At 41.0% G+C, this 17,328-nt stretch overlaps 2 protein-coding genes and 1 non-coding gene across 7 annotated transcripts in view; 1 reads left to right on the top strand and 2 right to left on the bottom strand.

Moving 5' to 3' along the window:
* LOC120889616 (tumor susceptibility gene 101 protein) overlaps positions 1–10,268 on the top strand; it is a 120,233-nt gene extending 109,965 nt beyond the window's left edge. For 2 of the 5 annotated variants that reach the window (XM_078046365.1, XM_078046368.1), the window contains one exon: positions 6,388–7,878. In XM_078046365.1, the coding sequence (XP_077902491.1) occupies positions 6,388–6,668 (281 nt within the window). In that variant the 3' untranslated portion in view covers positions 6,669–7,878. Of the gene's footprint in view, positions 1–5,703; positions 5,784–6,387; positions 7,879–9,799 lie in introns of those variants that run through there. The other 3 variants (XM_078046367.1, XM_078046366.1, XM_078046369.1) reach the window with 3 other exon arrangements.
* Positions 1,776–14,778, bottom strand: Ldha (lactate dehydrogenase A). Its single transcript, XM_005326744.5, has 8 exons — positions 14,621–14,778; positions 12,295–12,444; positions 10,270–10,387; positions 8,350–8,523; positions 7,723–7,896; positions 6,903–7,020; positions 2,752–2,875; positions 1,776–2,156 (listed from the first exon to the last, which is right to left on the bottom strand). The coding sequence occupies exons 2-8, from the start codon at positions 12,418–12,420 to the stop codon at positions 1,992–1,994; spliced, it is 999 nt and encodes a 332-aa protein (XP_005326801.1). The 5' UTR covers positions 12,421–12,444; positions 14,621–14,778; the 3' UTR covers positions 1,776–1,991.
* On the bottom strand, positions 8,896–8,995 carry LOC120890215 (small nucleolar RNA U13). The gene has a single exon (XR_005734457.2). It is a non-coding gene; the product is annotated as a small nucleolar RNA U13 (small nucleolar RNA).
* Positions 14,779–17,328: the final 2,550 nt, after the last annotated feature.

The raw sequence follows: 17,328 nt of genomic DNA on the forward strand, positions 1-17,328 counted from the left end.
AAATGAATAAAATAAAGGTCCATCAATATCTAAACAATTTTTTAAAAACTGAAGGGGCTGGGATGTGGCTCAAGTGGTAGTGCGCTCGCCTAGCATGCGTGCGGCCCGGGTTCGATCCTCAGCAGCACCACATACCAACAAAGATGTTGTGTCCGCCGAGAACTAAGAAAAAAATAAATGAATGTTAAAATTCTCTCTGTCCCCCTCTCTCACTTTCTCTTTAAAATAAATAAATAAATAAATAAAACTGAAGTTACCTCAAGGATCACAAAGCCCATGGAAATATTCTGGTTTCTTTTGGGGGTAATTAAATCCAAAGAATTGTACACGTTTTTTTTTAATATTTATTTATTTATTAGTTATTGGCGGACACATCTTTGATTGTATGTGGTGCTGGAGGATCGGTTCCGGGCCGCACGCATGCCAGGCGAGCGCGCTACCGCTTTGAGCCACATCCCCAGCCCTGTACATGTTTTTAAATAATTTCTTTTAGTTGTCAGTGGACCTTCATTTTATTTAGATGTGGGCCTGAGAATCAAACCCAGTGCCTCACACATGCTAAGCAAGCACTCTACCACTGAGCCACAACCCCAGCCCAAGCGTTGTACATTTTAAGAGCAAATTTTGGGCAGGCAGGGTTGTAGCTCAGTGGCAGAGCACTTGTATAGCATGTGTGAGGCACTGGGTTTGATCCTCAGCACCACCTAAAAATCAATAAATAAAATAAAGGTAATTGTGTCTATCTACAACTAATAAAAATTTTTTAAAGTACATTTTATGGTATATAAATTTTACCTTAGCAAGGCTGCAATTAAAGTGTACAGGATAGCAAATCCAATTAAAATAGCACTGTCAAGACCAGCTTGACCAAGCTTGTCATTTTATATTTGAGAGAAAAAAAGCCATAATTTTCTTTTAACTAGCCCTGAAGAAGAAAACTTTGGGGAATAAAAGCCTGAGTCAGAAATGATGGCAATATTCAGGCCTGAATAAGGGTGATTTACAAAACTATTTTGAGGGAAAATTTAATAAAGACAGTTGAGTACAGAATCACCAAGACTACTTGATTTATACTTTTAACATAAATTCATATTAAACTCAAGTCTACTCAGTAGTAAATAGTACCCCATAAAATAAAATTATTGCAGGGTTGTCCATGAAGAGCCTATTACTTCTGAGTAATATAACAACAAAACAAATGGCACCTTTATGACTTTATATCTTAAATTGGTGAGGAGTGGTAGCATATGCCTATAATCCCAGCAACTTGGGAGACGGAGGCAGGAGGATCCAAAGTTCAAGACCAGCCTCGGCAACTCAGCAAAACCCTGTCTCAAAATAAAAATAAGGGCTAGGGATGTAGCTTAGTTGATACAGTGCTTGCCCCACATGCACAGGCCCTGGGTTCAATCCCCAGCACCACAAAAATAAATAAAAAGAATTTAATAGAATAGTCACTGTTCAAGGTTTATTTGATATTTCAGTTGGTATGACACTTGGATAGCTGGTTGCAATGTTCATATGTAGATCTTTCTTTTACATTATATGGAAATGTACACTACAGATACATATAATACACAAAATAAAATCCTTTAGAACAGTTATACATAAGACATGTGATATTGGATTTAACATTGGATCCCAGGATGTGACTGAATGAAAAAAAAAAAAAAACAAAAACAAAGTTGGACTAGGCATGTTTGATGAAGGTATATCACACAACATGCACAATGTTGTGCAACATTGGCAGTGGTATCTCAGAGATGGTGGAACTATTTTACACTATTTTAGGACTACACAAGTTAAGTACTATCCAGCATCAGGATATCTGTAGGGTTTTATACGCCATTCCTATTTCTAACTTTAGAAAATTGATGTTTTTCCCAGGCCATCTGCTTTAATCTCAGAACAGATATAAAGGATAACATGTACACCTCCAACTAAAATCCTGTTGTATCCTAGACAGTGAAGTGGTATGACATTAGAAGCCTCTAAAACTGCAGCTCTTTTTGGATTCCCCAAAGTGTGTCTGCACTCTTCTTCAAACGTGCCTCTTCCTCAGGAGTCAAATTCACCTTCACAACATCTGAGATTCCATTTTGTCCCAAGATGCAAGGCACACTTAGAAAAACATCATCCTTTATTCCATAGAGACCCTGAAAACAAAAGAAAATAATTTACATTTTATCTATACAATCTGAGGTTTCCCAAGACTTACATTCTTTGCCATTATGAAGCTTATTTGACTTAATAAGCAGAAATTTATTTCCAGATGTTCATTTATATAATCAAGAGTGTAAAAGAAAACCACTAAAAACACCAACATATATATATTAAAAGAAAAACTATTAATATACACAGTACTTCCCAATATTTATTATGCAACATTGTGGTAAGTAATAGTGATTTCTACTTTTCCCAATGGCAAAATCTGTCTCCTATAGACTTCTATCTACTTAAACATAACAAGTTTTTCAGTCAAGTTATCAAGTATATATGTGTGGACATTTATCCTACATATCAATCATTTATTTCCAAAGTTCTGAGTGCATTAAGTTATTTCACTTCAGTGAACAGGACTTCCCTTAACCTAATTGCTTTCTCAGAAGAATCTTTTCTAAAAAACCAGGAAATAGGGCTGGGGATATAGCTCAGTGGTAGGGGGTTTTTCCTCACAACCACAACAGCAACAGAAACAAAAGCAAAACAGAAATAAGTATTCAAATACAACGTATCACTACATGGACCTACCTTAATCATGGTGGAAATTGGATGCACCCGTCTAAGATTCTTCATTATACTTTCTGCCAAATCTGCCACAGACAGTCCAATGGCCCAGGATGTATAGCCTTTTAGTTTGATCACCTCATAAGCGCTACAGAATAGGGAAGGGTAAGGAAGAATAGGGAAGGGCAGAAAAAAACAGGAGGAAGAAACAGATTTCACTGAACACATGCTTTATAGTAAATAATGCCAAAAAGTTGCATTATACTTCTAAGGGTAACCCTTGCATATACACCAGAACATCACTGAACAGGAATGTTCATGACAATACTATTAGGAATGGTAACAAGTACACTGCCCTCCAACAGAATGAATAAATTGTGGTATTCTGACACAAAGGAATATTACATAACTGTCATAACTAATCAATTATAGCTACCAACATAGTAGTAAACTGGTGATTATTAGAAATATTGAGCCAGGAATAGTGGCGTACATGTGTAATTCAAGCAACTCGGGAATTTTAGAGTTGGAAGTTCAAGGCCAGCCAACTTAGCAAGACCTTGTCGCAAAAAATAAAAAGGGCTGGGGTTGGATGTAGCTCAGAAGTAGTACCAATGGGGGTTGTGTGGGGTGAAGAAATGTAGTACAAAGAGTGGTGGTAGCAAAGAAAAAAAAAAAAGAAGTGTACTACTGGATTTTAAAAAGTAAATCCAGGGCTGAGGAATGGTGGCACATGCTTGTAATCCAGTGACTCAGGAAGTCGAGGCAGGAGGATAGCAAGTTGGAGGTCAATTTAGCAAGATTCTGTCTCAAAATAAAAAAAATGGGCTGAATATGTAGCTCAGTGATAACCCCTGGGTACATTCCCCATTGCTGGAAAAAATAAAAAATAAAAAAGAGAACACCCAGGGCAGCTGAGGAAGTAGCTCGGTGGTAAAATGTTTGCCTAGCATGCACAAAGACCAGGATTCAATTGCCAGCATTTCAAATGAAAACGGAAAATATAGAAAGATTAAAAGATTGCACACAGCATGTTGATTATAAGATTATTTCAACTGAGAGTGACAGGGAGATAGTTGAATAGGGAGTGGGGCAAAAATTCACTTCCAGTATTTTCAAACACCAGCAGACTAGTAATTCTGACCCAAGGAATATTATACCAGATGATAGCTAATGTTAAAGTCTCTTGGCTGGGTGGTAAGTTCACAGGTTTTATTTAACTAAACAATGAGAGAGTCTTGCTGGACCAATTATGAAAATATAAGGAGCTCTAGTAGCACAAACAGCACATAGTACTTGTATAAAAATCCTGAACCAAGGACTAATTGATAGACCTAAGGTCCACACATAACCACAGTTTACAAGTAAATAATGCCAAGTAGAAAACTTCCCTATTTCAACAATTTGTTAGTAAATACTTGTTAGTGTACCATGTTTCTAGCATTTCTAGACCTGGGCATATAACTTTATTATCATCTGAATAAAAAAGCTATCTGTTTCTGTGTGTGTGTGTGTGTGTGTGTGTTTTCCTGGAGATGGAACCCAGGGCCTTGCACATGCTAGGCAAATGCTCTACCTCTGAGCTGTATCCCCAGTTCTTTTTTCTATTTTATTTTGAGACAGGATCTTGCTAAATTGCCCAGACTACCCTCAATTTTGCCATTCTTCTGCCTCAGCCTCCTGATATATAGGTGTGTGCCACCACACCCAGATGCTAACTATGTTTATAATCTCAAAGAGTATAATAAGAACTTGGGCTGGATGTGGTGGCCCAGGCCTGTAATCCCAGCAGCTCAGGAGGCTGAGGCAGGAGGATAGCAAATTCAAAGCCAGCCCGTGAGTTCAATCCCTGGTACCAAAAAAAAAAAAAAACTTGGATTTTTAAAGGTTTTTCTTGCCAGGTACAGTGGCACATTCCTGTAATCCCAGCTACTCAGGAGCTAAGGCAGGAGTATCACAAGTTTGAGGCCAGTCTAGGTGACTTGGAGAGACCTGATCTCAAAATAAAGAAGTCAGAAAGGTAGTGCACCCTTGTAATCCCAGGATTTAGGAGACTAAGTGAGGCAGAGGATCACAACATCAAAGCCAGCCTTAGTAAGGCCCTAAGCAATTTAGCAACACTCTGTATCAAAACAGCGGGTGGGAATATAGCTCAGTTGGTAGAGTGTTGCTTGCCTTGCATGCATAAGGCCCTGGGTTCATTCATCAGCAACACACACACACACACACACACACACTAAAAAAAAAAAAAAAAAAAACTTAAAAAAAAAAAGCCAGGTGCTGTGGTGCATGCCTGTAATCCCAGAGGCTCAGGAGACAAAGGCAAGAGGATAGAGAATTCAAGGCCAGCCTCCAGCCTCAGCAATTTAGAAAAACCCTGAGCAACTCAGTGAGACTTTATTTCTGCATAAAATACAAAAAGGGCTGGGGTTGTGGCTCAGTGATAGAGTGCTTGTCTACCATGTGTGAGGCCCTGGGTTTGATTCTCAGCACCACATGTAAATAAATAAAATAAAGGTTCATTAAATGAAAAAAATTTTAAAAAGGAAAAGGGCTGGGGATGTGGTTCAGTCAGTGACTGAGCATCCTTGGTTCAATCCCCAGTACCAAAAAGATTAAAAAATAAAAAGGGGCTGTGGATGTAGCATGGTCTTAGAGCACCCTGGGTTTAATCCCCAGTACCACCAAAAAAAAAAAAAAAGTTATTTCTAAGTGAATAAATCATATATGTTGAAGTAAAGACTCATATCCCAGTAGGGCAGACAAACTTATTTGTTGAATTTTAATAGTTTAAAATACAAGCAAAGATTTATCAGATTACAGAAAATTATGGTATTTTAAAAAAGATTTTAGCATTAAAAAATACCTGTAATTTTTAATATTTTTATCTGTTTATGGGTGTTTTATTTCTCTGGGACCCATTATATGAAATTGCTGGGTTGTATAAAAAACTCATTTTAACCAACTGTTTTCCAGAATGGTGGCACCATTTTACATTTCAACCAACAATGTATGAGGAACCCAATATCTGCTCTGCATAATCTTGCCAGCATTTGGTACTCTATTTTTCATTTTAGCTATTCTTTTTGTTGTTTTTACCTTTGTCTTTCTACTATGATCTTTAACAAAGCTTAAGAAAACAAGGGTTGCCAAGCTCCCACATGCCTCTGATCCCAGCTACGCCAAGGTAGAAGACCATGGCAAGTTCGAGACCAGCCCGAACCATTTCAAAATAAAAAAGGAATTAAAAAATGACTGGGATTTAGCTCAGCAGTAAAGCACTTGTTTAGCATGTGCAAGGCCCTGGATATTCCTAGTACCAGTGGGGGGGGGGGGGGAGAAAACAAGTTATCTCAAAGTATTCAGACATAAACACTATTAAAATAGCAGGGCCTGGTGGCATACACCTGAAAGGGCTAAGGAAAATATTAAAGATCTTCCTTGTCCACGTGCCTGCCAGGACCTTCAAACATCTTTGATGGAACATCTAAAGAATGCTGACTTCCTAGGGGGCTTGGCTGGCTCACTCGGACACTCACTTACCTCAAGGCCACCACTCCCTCCCTTGGAAATCTGGCCAGTACTAGTGGGGATGAAGTGTCCTTGAGGGGATGGGTAGTTGTTAGAATGAAGTTTTCTTTGTTCTAATTTGTATTTAAGAAGCCCCACTGGGGTCTCACCACTGGAGAGGATGCTCTGCTGGGGACTTCCTAGTCAGGAACCTGAAAAGCTGCCCAGGAACTCTCCTGTTCCATGACTTCAGGTGTGTTTCCCACATGCCGGCGATAATACTGTCCTTTCTTTTTCTCTTGCCTATCACTTTCTTTTACCTCTGTATTATTACTAAAATAAATGCCATCTTGTATAAAGAGTATATTTTTATTGTCTTTTGGATCTCACCTGCCAGATTCATCATCTGCACACATAGGATAGCACTTTAATGTTACAACCTGTAATTCCATTAACTTGGGAGGCTGAGGCAGGAGGATTGGAAGTTCAAGGCCAGATTATTTTAGTGAGATCCTGTCTCAAAAAAAATTTTAAAGGGGTAGGGGATGTTGCTCAGTGGTATAGTATCCCTGGGTTCAATCTCTAGTATCACAAAAAAATTAAATCTTTTATATAAAAATAATAAATTTTAACCTCCTATATTGCCAGATTATGAAACTTATTACCTGTCAACCACCTGCTTATGAACCTCTTTCCAATGTTCCTTATCTGCATCAGTGCCTAAATCTGGGTGCAGATTCTTCAAGGAGACACCAGCAACATTCACTCCACTCCATACAGGCACTAAAAGAAATTGTACAGCACAATTATTTTTATGCATCAAGATCCTATTTTTAATTCTCCTATCTGCTGAAGGGTTAGATTACACACAAATGGTCAAAATCAATGTCCTTACTATTAGATTTTCATTTATTTAGATTACAACAAAAATTATATATTTCAATCCATTTCCCTCATTTGTTGGAATGTTTAGTTCATATATTTGAAATATAAAGATGGCACACAAACATAAGGGAAATTTTATTGACATAAGGAACTCAGAACTCTGCACAGTACCAAAATATTTTCTTGAACTCCACTTGGGGTGGCTGACCTTTTCAGGGATAAGCAGTTCAAGTCAAGTATAAATGACTAAAGTTATCATAAGAACTATGGTTTTCACATGTTGGGGATTATGGGATATACAAGGATAAAGTGTGTGATAAGCATACATGAGGACCTAGGTTCGATTCTGAAGAAATAACAAGTCTAGTTATTTACTTCCATAGAAGTAAAATTTCATTCTGTTCTCCTTGCCAAAAAATGTCATATAAAATGGCTAAAATCTTAACTCTTAGCATATAATTATATAAATGGTAGTTTCCAGGAAACCTGTCTATCCTGATTAAGGGATACTTGACTTAGGGTCTAATTTAATAATAAAAATACCTGTATTTTTTAATGCAGTCTTTTTGTAAATAAAAGCAGAAAATAACTCATGCTTACCACTAGAGTCTCCATGCTCCCCAAGGACCCACCCATGACAGCTTAATGGGTGAACTCCCAGCCTTTCCCCCATCAGGTAACGGAATCGTGCTGAATCCAGATTGCAACCACTTCCAATAACACGGTTTTTGGGAAAGCCACTTATCTTCCAAGCCACATAGGTCAAGATATCCACTGTGAAGACAACATTCAGGGAAAGACATTAGGTAATTCATTAGATAATGATTAGCCACTACAGATATATGGTTCTATATGGATCTTGATACTGCTCATGACTAATTGATATTTTTGTTAATATTTTGAAGTCTCTGTACTACATATCAAATCTACCAAGCAGTCAAGTATTATTTTATGAGAATAAACTGCACCAATTAAGAGAATACAATTATTCATAAACTTATTCCATATATAAGATCTTGGGTAAATAACTGCTTTTATGTTCCAACTATGTTCAGAGGCATTCTGTCCCTTTAATGTTTTATCCCTTTAATGTTTTATAATAACTATTTTACAAAAACACTCTCAGGAGGGAAATGCAACAAGAAATAAATTAATATATACATGCATATAGAATATAACATACTATCAATTTTACTATAGCTCATGTTTTATGCTGTTAAGTCTCACCTGGATTGGAAACAATAAGCAACTTGCAATGTGGGCTGTATTTTACAACATTGGGAATGATGAACTTGAAGATGTTCACATTACGCTGGACCAAATTAAGACGGCTTTCTCCCTCTTGCTGACGTGCCCCAGCTGTGATAATGACGAGCTTGGAGTTTGCAGTCACATTATAGTCTAAAAAACAAAAAAAAAAACGATCAGATGAATACCTTTAAGAGAACTGTTAACTAGCCACCAAAATTTGTTCCTCTTTTTAGTACTAAGGATCAAACCCAGGGCCTCACACACATGTAGCAAGTACTCTGCTGTTGGACTGCACCCCCAGTCCCTCTCTTTTTCTTCAGGTTGGAGACAGGGTCTCCCTAAATTGCCCTTACAGGCCTTAAACTTTTATTCCTCCTGCCTCAGCCTGTAGAATCACTGAGATCACAGTATTATCACTACACCTGGCTTCTGTAATTTTATGCAGGTTTTATATATATGGCAGATAAATGCCCCCACTGCCTCCTAGACATTTCCCTTTGTTTTCAGGTTTTCTATTTTTTATGTCAGATGGGTAATGCACTGATAGTCTAACAACATTTAGAGAAAGGCATATTTCACCCAACGCAAAACCCAATCATCACACTTTTGAACTGAAAACGACCAGTGTATACCTTCCTTGTAGTGTAGTTTTAGTTACATTATAACTTTATATAACTACGACTGAGAGAAACAGGAAGAAATCAAGTTTATGATTCTCATATATCAACTTCTCAGATATCCCCAATTCTTCCCCTTCGTTCAATGTTCTTATTCTTCATTGCTCCTAAGTTTACTTAACTACTTGATTACTAACAAAGGCAGAGATGCCTTTACACTTAACGAACATATTTTGCTTCTAGATACCCGAAGGCACAAGATGATTAACTCTAGGAGTTGCTAAGGACTTTCAAGTACCAAAAGACACTATTTGGGCCCAAATCCCATTTCCCAAGCTGGTGCTAGTTAAGTGTGAAAGGGTCAAGTAAAAAATATCTGAACAGGCTTATTTATTCTGATCTCAACCTTGTGTTACTGTGTGAAAGGAAGTGGGGGAATAAGAACAATTAAATATCTGATAGCCAGGGGTGTAGCTCAGTGATAGAGTACTTGCCAAGCATATGCAAGGCCTAGGTTAAATGCTCCAACACCACAAAAGAAAAAAAGTTTTTAAAGCAATGTGGTTAAATATGCACCTAAAGATTGAAACTTTATTCATTACATTCTAGTTCAGATGGTTTCCACATATTACACTAATTGGATTTCCATTTTAAACCATTTAGTATAGATTGAACTTTGATATCCATAGGTACCAATGTAAATATATTTTAAGACTCTCCTATCCTGTATGAAAAAGAAATGCTTCTAAGAGCTAGGACTTTGAGATGAATAAAAATATTTAGATCTGCTTTTTTCTGATTTATCCAAGGTTGCCTGCTCTTGAAGACTGTTAAGAGGGACTGCAGCCATGCAACCAAAACCCTCAACAAAGGCATCTCCAAGTTCCCTGTGATGGCTGCAGATGCTGAATCCCTAGAGATCACCCTGGACATCTTGCTATTATGATGAAGACAAGAATGTGCCCTGTATGTTTGTGTGCTCCAAGTGGGCCCTAAGCAGACCTGTGAGGTCTCCAGGCTTGTCATCGTGTGTTCTGTCACCATCAAAGAAGTCTCTCAACTGAAGCTGCAGATCCAGTCCATTCAGCAGTCTATTGAAAGTCTCTTAGTCTAAGCCTGAGGCTTCTGCCCTGCTCTCCCCACCAACCTCTCCAACCCCAGGTTTTGTATCATATTGTCTATCTTAGCATGTAGTCAGTAGCTTTCTATTATAAAATATTGTACAAAAAGAAAGTTTACTTCTAATGTGGACTATAATATAAAACTTGTTGAAATCAACCTTTGCCAGAGACAATTTTTGGTGTTCTAAGGAAAAGGCTGCCATGCTGGAGATCCATCATCTCTCCCTTCAATTTATCTTCCATGACATCAACAAGAGCAAGTTCATCTGCCAAGTCCTAAAAGACATAAAATTTTTAGTTAAATGGGAGACTGTCATCTCAAGATTTTTGGAATGAAAAATTTCTCTTAATTCTGACACAGGAGAGTTCTGCTACTTTTGTATCAGTGTTAGTGTCAGGATATACTTCAAAGTAGAGGCAGACTGCCATTTTTTTAAGCTGATTCACAGATGGTCTATACATAGCACTATCTCCCCTCTGAACCAACCTCTGCAGAAGTGCTACCACTGCTGGTATGGAAATGGAACAATCAATAGTCATAAAACTTCAACAACTTCCAATAACACTGCTTTCTAATTATAAAAAACTTGCTTTATTTTCTATCCCAAATTCAGTTTTACGTTGAATTTGCTAGTCATTAAATAGGTGATATGGACTAGTATCAACATTTGGTGCACACTTGTATTCCTAGAAGTTTGGAAGGCTGGGAGGCTGAGAGGCTGAGGCAGAAGGATCACAAGTTCAAAGCCAGTCTCAGCAACTTAGCAAAGCAACTTAGCGAGACCTTGTCTCAAAATAAAAACAAAAAATGGCTGGGAATGTGGCTCAGTGGTAAAGTGCCCCTGGGTTCAATCCTTGGTCCCCTCTTACCACCACCACAAAAAAAAGTGATAGTCTTGAGTAATTCTCTGGTTGTTTTTCATATTTGAACCAATACTTACAGTTTTGCACAAAGATAAGACTTGTGCCTTGCATAATATTGGTAAAAAGCATCCTTACAATTGAACCTATAAAAATTCATAGGTGCATCTTAGACCAGGAACACCAACAACAGTTACCTTCAAGTGGTCAGTGGGTACTCTTACCCATACCTGAATCAGAGGCCAAAAAAAAGACCACAGGTGGTTCATACATATAGGGAAAACAGCATCAATTTCTGAACAAGTGGGTAAGGAATAAAAGTTGGTGTGTTATGTGGCTTCTTCTAAGAACAAATACAGAGGGGCTGGGGTTGTAGCTCAGCGGTAGAGTGCTCGCCTAGCATGTGTGTGTGAGGGCTTGAGTTTGATCCTCAGCACCACATAAAAACAAATAAATTAAGGTATTGTGTCCAACTACATCTAAAAAAAAAAAAAATTTTTTTTAAAGCATACAGAGTGTGCTTTGCTATTATAAGATCTCTGCACAGCTCATTTCTGCCTTCAGTCCCTTCTTCCTTCAATCCATTAATGTTCAAAATACAGAAGTCATATTTCACTTTTATAAACCTGAAGTATTTTAATATTGAATGAAAGGTGCTGCAATTATTTTTTATATAAATCAGGTTTGAACACTGTAAAGTGTGTTCTTTACTCACAAATTCTTTTTCTAATTTTTAGTCCCATAATTGATAACAAAATTGTTAAAGAAAGGTGATGGTATGGTGGTGTTTCCCATGTGATTCTCCTTTGCTAGCAAGGCAATAAACCTTCTTTTTCCTTTTTCTCAAAACCATGTCCTTGTTATTAAGATTGGCATCAGGGACAAGGACCAAGCTTTTAGCAATACACTCTCTCCCTAAGAGTGTCCTTTTTCCTTTTTCTATCCCTATCTCTTCTAATAAACTCATGCCTGTTAAAAAAAATTAAAAAAAAAAAATTCCCATAGGATGATTTTAATTTTACCATATGCAACTGTTATTTTCAATTCAAAAATTACATTAAGAGAGTCTGACTCATTTAAAGGCATAAACTCTTCCTTTCATTTGGATATATAATGAATTCTAGAAAATGTAACCTCTGACACTTTTTATTTCAGATAACGCTGTTGATACCTCACCATGTTTCAAAGGTTGTTTCACATTAAGTTCCTTGAATGAGTGCATGAACCTTCATATTTTAATGTACACTGTGACATTATTGGGGAGGGTGGAGGACAGGATGGAGCCAAGGCATCTGCTTCCAGAGTGATGGACTCTCACTTACCTTCATTAAGATACTGATGGCACAGGCCATGCCAACAGCACCAACCCCAACAACTGTAATCTTATTCTGGGGGACCTGTTCTTCCTTAAGAAGATTCACAATCAGCTGATCCTTGAGACTTGCCATCTTGGACTTGGAACCAAAAGGAATCTATAGGGGAGAAACAATGTCACTGCATCCTCTTGAAATATTGTTTACTTACCAAGAGCTGTTCTTGAAAAAGGCTTACTTTACTTTCTTTTGGGAATTTGCCACTGAAATTCACAAGAGATGACTAAAAATGGAGAAGGAACAACCTAAAGGTGGCAAAAAGAGTTTAAATGTCTAATGCCAGGGTTTGGTCTGACCAGGATCTGATGTGAAGGACCTCACCTTGGCATGAAAAAATAATATCGAAGTTTGGGTGTAAGTATAGCCTCCTGAGGGATCACTCATCTTGGCTTATTAGCCCTTAGAAGGGTAGGCCGCTCTTCAGACAAAATCAGTGAGCCACCCACACTGGGCAGCTATCTTTCGGCCACTCAGGACCCTAAAGCAAGTACAGTGCAAAGCCCCAACTAAGGACCAAAAGTACAAGCAGAAATCGCCACTAACGGCCACAAGCACAACCCAAAAGCAAAGGAACGTGCTGTGAGGTCGGCGCCTGCGCACACTGCACACTTGCTTGCTTTCCTCCCCTTGTGCCACAAGGGTTTACGCCCCGCCCAGATCCGGAAGATCCCGACACAGAAAACTTGTGCAAGTGCGCATGCGCTTTTGCTTTACGGAGGTTTCGGCGTAGGGTAGAGAAAGCAGCAACTTGGTGGCAGTGTGCCATTAATAGGCAGTAGGCTGGATCGTGGACGCTGGGTGGTGGAGTGGGTAAGCCCCAACGGCCCAGCCCTCAAGTAAGTGTAGGCTATCTGCAACCATCCATTGTGTGGGTCAGAGGGAGCATGCTCCAGTCAGACTTTAGACCTTACTAATGCCCTGAAGCACATGTGAACAACGTGAAGCTGGGTTGGCAGCCTCCCTGGCCTGGCGGGTTACCCAGTCACACTTCAAATCACAATACCAGGGACTAGCGTCTGTTAACCAAGCAGGAAGGAGGAGCCACGTGTAGCTTCAGCCGTGGTCCTGTTGCAAAGTCATGAGGCCCGGTATGAGGAAATTTTGTCAGCACAGGAAGTGCAGAAATGGCTGCAGAGGGTTTGAAGCCCTAAAGTTAACAGGTACTTGGTGGAACCCTTGAATTCCAGAGCTTGGGGAGGGAATCTTCTACTCTGCCCATCCAACCCTGCACTGCACTCACTGGAGGGAATCACATGTTACATCCCCCCAAACACCACGCCTAGTTTTGACTCGGTCCTAAAGGGCAAAAATATCAGACAGTATCTCTAGGCAGGCAGCCCAGAGTCACCAAGATGGAATCGGGTCTCAAATCACTGCTATTTCTAGATAGCCATGCATGGTTTCTGCAACTTATTGGCTAAAGGGAGGAATTCTCCTGCAAAGAACTGGCCTCACTGAAACCTTCAGTCTTCTGCTCCACAGGTTCCTTTTATGGTAGGGGCAAGACTGTGTCTAGGGGCAGAAGCCTTGCAGAACGAGGATCTACCCTCCCCACCTCTGCCACTCACACACTGACCTTAGAGATGCCCTCTCTCCCAACTCTAGGTTTTCCCCTTTGCCAAAAAGAGATGGTACACGCGATACTATTCTTGATAGACCCGTCTGAGGTGCAGAAGTACTGCAACTCTGCCTGCTTCATCTTTGCACGCACCTTGTTTAGTACAGCCTCTGATCCCCCAGCAACTTAATAAATATCACTTACGCAAAGAGCACCTTATAGTCTAAAGGCGTCAGCAATCCCCAGACTCCACCTCTCCAGCGTCCCAGGGCAAAAATTCAAATCGCACAGCACTCAGGGTTTCTCCGGCATCCAGGAACCCTTCCCCAGACGTACTAAGGCTTTAGGGATAGCCTGAGCTCCCAAAACCGAACCACAAGTTTTGCGTTGTTCGCTAACTTCAAACCCGAAGGCATCCTCCACCCTCAGATCTATGATCTCCTGTCCTTCCTCATCCACCCGGAATATCAACCCTGGGTTGGGTGGCGTCACTCGCTCGGCTCCCCAGCGAGGCCAGAGGCCAGAGATGCCGCTTAGGGCAAAATCCTAGAGTGGTGGACGCCAAGCCCATGCATGGTAGGCCACCGCCCACGTCTTCTGGGAAGCGGCGCCTCTCCCCGACAGCAGGGACCCCCTTGCGGGCAGCCCGGGCCAGAGGAGCCATAAGCAGTTGCCCTCCCTCCCCTCCGGGTGCAGAGTACTCGGGGTTGACCGTACCGGGAGTGCACGTTGAGAAGGCGTCGGGGGCGCGCAGCAATAGAATCCGCACTCTGCAGCAGAGTCTCCGGCACTCAAGGCTGGGCGCGGGAGGGGCCTTAAATGGAACCTCGAAGCTGACGTCAGGAGTGGAGCCAGGCGGACGTGCGGGAACCCACGTGTGGGTTGGGCTGGGGGCGGGCGCCCAGCCGGGCGGGGCAATGGAGAGGCCCAGGCGGCGCGCGCAGCCGGACAGCGGACCCGCGGGCCGAACCACGTGCGCCGGGACATCTAAGGGAGTGCCCAAAGCCCCACGCTGCCCCTCCGGCCATGGGAGCCCGGGCGATATCCGTGAACCAGAGTCAGGCAGACCCTCAGCTTCCTCTTCCGTAAAATTTGCACGTTACTCTCAAGAAATCCCTGATCTATTTCTTCATCGCTGTTTCCAAATGCCTGGGACAGCTTCTGGCGCTCCATAAACATTTGTTGAATGAAAGAAGGAAAATACCTAGCACAGCGTCAGTTTGTCCGACTGATGGAAAAGGACGTCTCCTTTTCCCCTACTGCCAAACCTTCCAAGTCCGAAACTCACAAGGGAGACTTTGCCTTTCTGGTCTTGCAGGGTGATTGAGGTCAAATTTACCTTCTTGTCTGCATCTTCCCATTGCCCCACCCCACGAGGATGAGTCCCAGCCATACCCAAGAACTGTTGGTGCTGCGTTTTTTTTTAATATCTCTCCACCACCTTTCTCCAAACCCTGTAACCACTATTCTACCCGCTACTTATGAGTTCAAATTTTTGCTTTTGAAACATTTTTACCTCTGCCTTTTTTCATGCTAGTGTTTTATCTGCCCCATTCATCTCTTCTTTGCAGAGTACCCATCTTCTAATGTTCCCCCACTTTGGTATAATATGAAACATATTTGATAAAGCTTTAGAATTTCCTTAGTGATAAGAAAATCCAAATGAATATAGGGTACTGTTAGACTTACCCACTAACCTCCAGGAAAGTGGGTGGTGGCTGGAGATTAAGCTCTATAAAAGCTTTAAAAATTCTTCTGGGGAGTGAACTTGGCTTTCAGGCTTGCAGGCTTTCCAGCATGCCAGGCGAATGGTTTACCATTGAGCCACACCCCCAGCTCCGAAGTTTCTAAAAAGTCTTGAACATTGGAAGTGCTGGGAGGTTAGAGTGCCCAGAGAGGGCAAGGAAGCTGGGTACTTATATTTACACCACCATAACCTTGCCCTATGCATCTCTTCCATCTAATTTATCATCAGCATCATTTGTTATCTCTTTTATACCAAATCAGTTGAGAATATGGCTAGTGAAAGAGCACTTTTGCTAGCATGCACAGGACCTGAGATCACTCCCCAGAACCACACATACATACATACATACATTTTTAAAAACTTAAAAAGTAAATTAGCCAGGCACAATGGCGCATGCCTGTAATCCCAGCAGCTTGGGAGGCTGAAGCAGGAGGATTGTGAGTTCAAAGCCACCCTCAGCAACTGCAAGGCACTAAGCAATTCAGTGAGACCTTGTCTCTAAATAAAATACAAAATAGGGCTGGGGATGTAGCATCGTGATCAAGTGCCCCTGAGTTTAATACCCTTTATCAAAAAAAAAAAAGTAAATTTAAAAATCAGTAAGGTGTTTCTCTAGGTTCTGGGAAGTGTCCAAGCAAATTATCAATCCTGAAATAGGGACATAGGGCATTCCCAACTTACAGCATGCTGGTCAGAAGTACAGGTCACAAACTACTACTTGCAATTAGGGTCAGAAGTAGAGGGAAGTCTTGTGGGATCAGATGCTATCTCTAGGTAATGTCAGAATGAATTGAATTATAGAACACCTAATTGGTATTCACCAGAGAATTGCTTTGTGTGGGAGGGGTTGGAAAGCACATATCTGGTCATAGGATTGTTCTGAGTTGAGTGTGAGTAGAGGAGAAAAAGGTTTTTCTTTATACCAACCCACCCATGCACCCACAGATTTGGTGCCTCCCTCCTCTCAGCTCCCCCAGCACTAGTTATACATCCTTCCAAAAGATTTACAATAGAGAGGGATGGGGCTCTCCTCCCTACCAGACAGTGAGCCCCTCCAGGTGGTGGATGGGCCTACTTCTTTCCTGCATTCTATGTCACCAACGGGAAGCTCAGTGCCATCTCTGAGAAAAAGTCGAAGTTGTAGATTTCTTGGTTTTGAAAGTATAATTACCCCCAGCTCCAGGAAAGCAGGGTATCTCTCTAGGATGTTCCAACAGTGTTTTCATCACTCTAGGAGGCCCTGAGACCTGGGCTCCAGGTCCCTTGAGGACAAGACAGATTTTAACAGTATCTTTGGTTCCTCAGTCTTTGCAACAATGTCCTAATTCAGTCAGGGCAGGCCCTGTCTACCTGTAAACTGTGACCACAGTTGCTGGGAGGAGGCTGGTCGAAAAAAGAGAGTGGAATTACACTGAAAGATAGGTGAGAAATTTTACCTGGAGGTCAGGCAGCTCTGGGAGGTCCTGTGAAGACACACTAGGCCGCTCTGCTGAGAAAGTGCAGTTCTGGAACGCCACTACTAGGATACTTGTCAAGAGCCATCTTATCGCAAATGCTGATGTGCAGTCCATTCCTTCAGCAGACCAAGAAGACAGTTTTGTGGTGGGCACAATCAAGGGCACAATATTCCATTTTCAGCTGTTTTTCTCTGTGACTTCCAGTAGTAGTCAGAAGCAGT

Source organism: Ictidomys tridecemlineatus, chromosome 4 (genome assembly GCF_052094955.1).
Source record: "Ictidomys tridecemlineatus isolate mIctTri1 chromosome 4, mIctTri1.hap1, whole genome shotgun sequence".
Taxonomy (NCBI): domain Eukaryota; kingdom Metazoa; phylum Chordata; class Mammalia; order Rodentia; family Sciuridae; genus Ictidomys; species Ictidomys tridecemlineatus.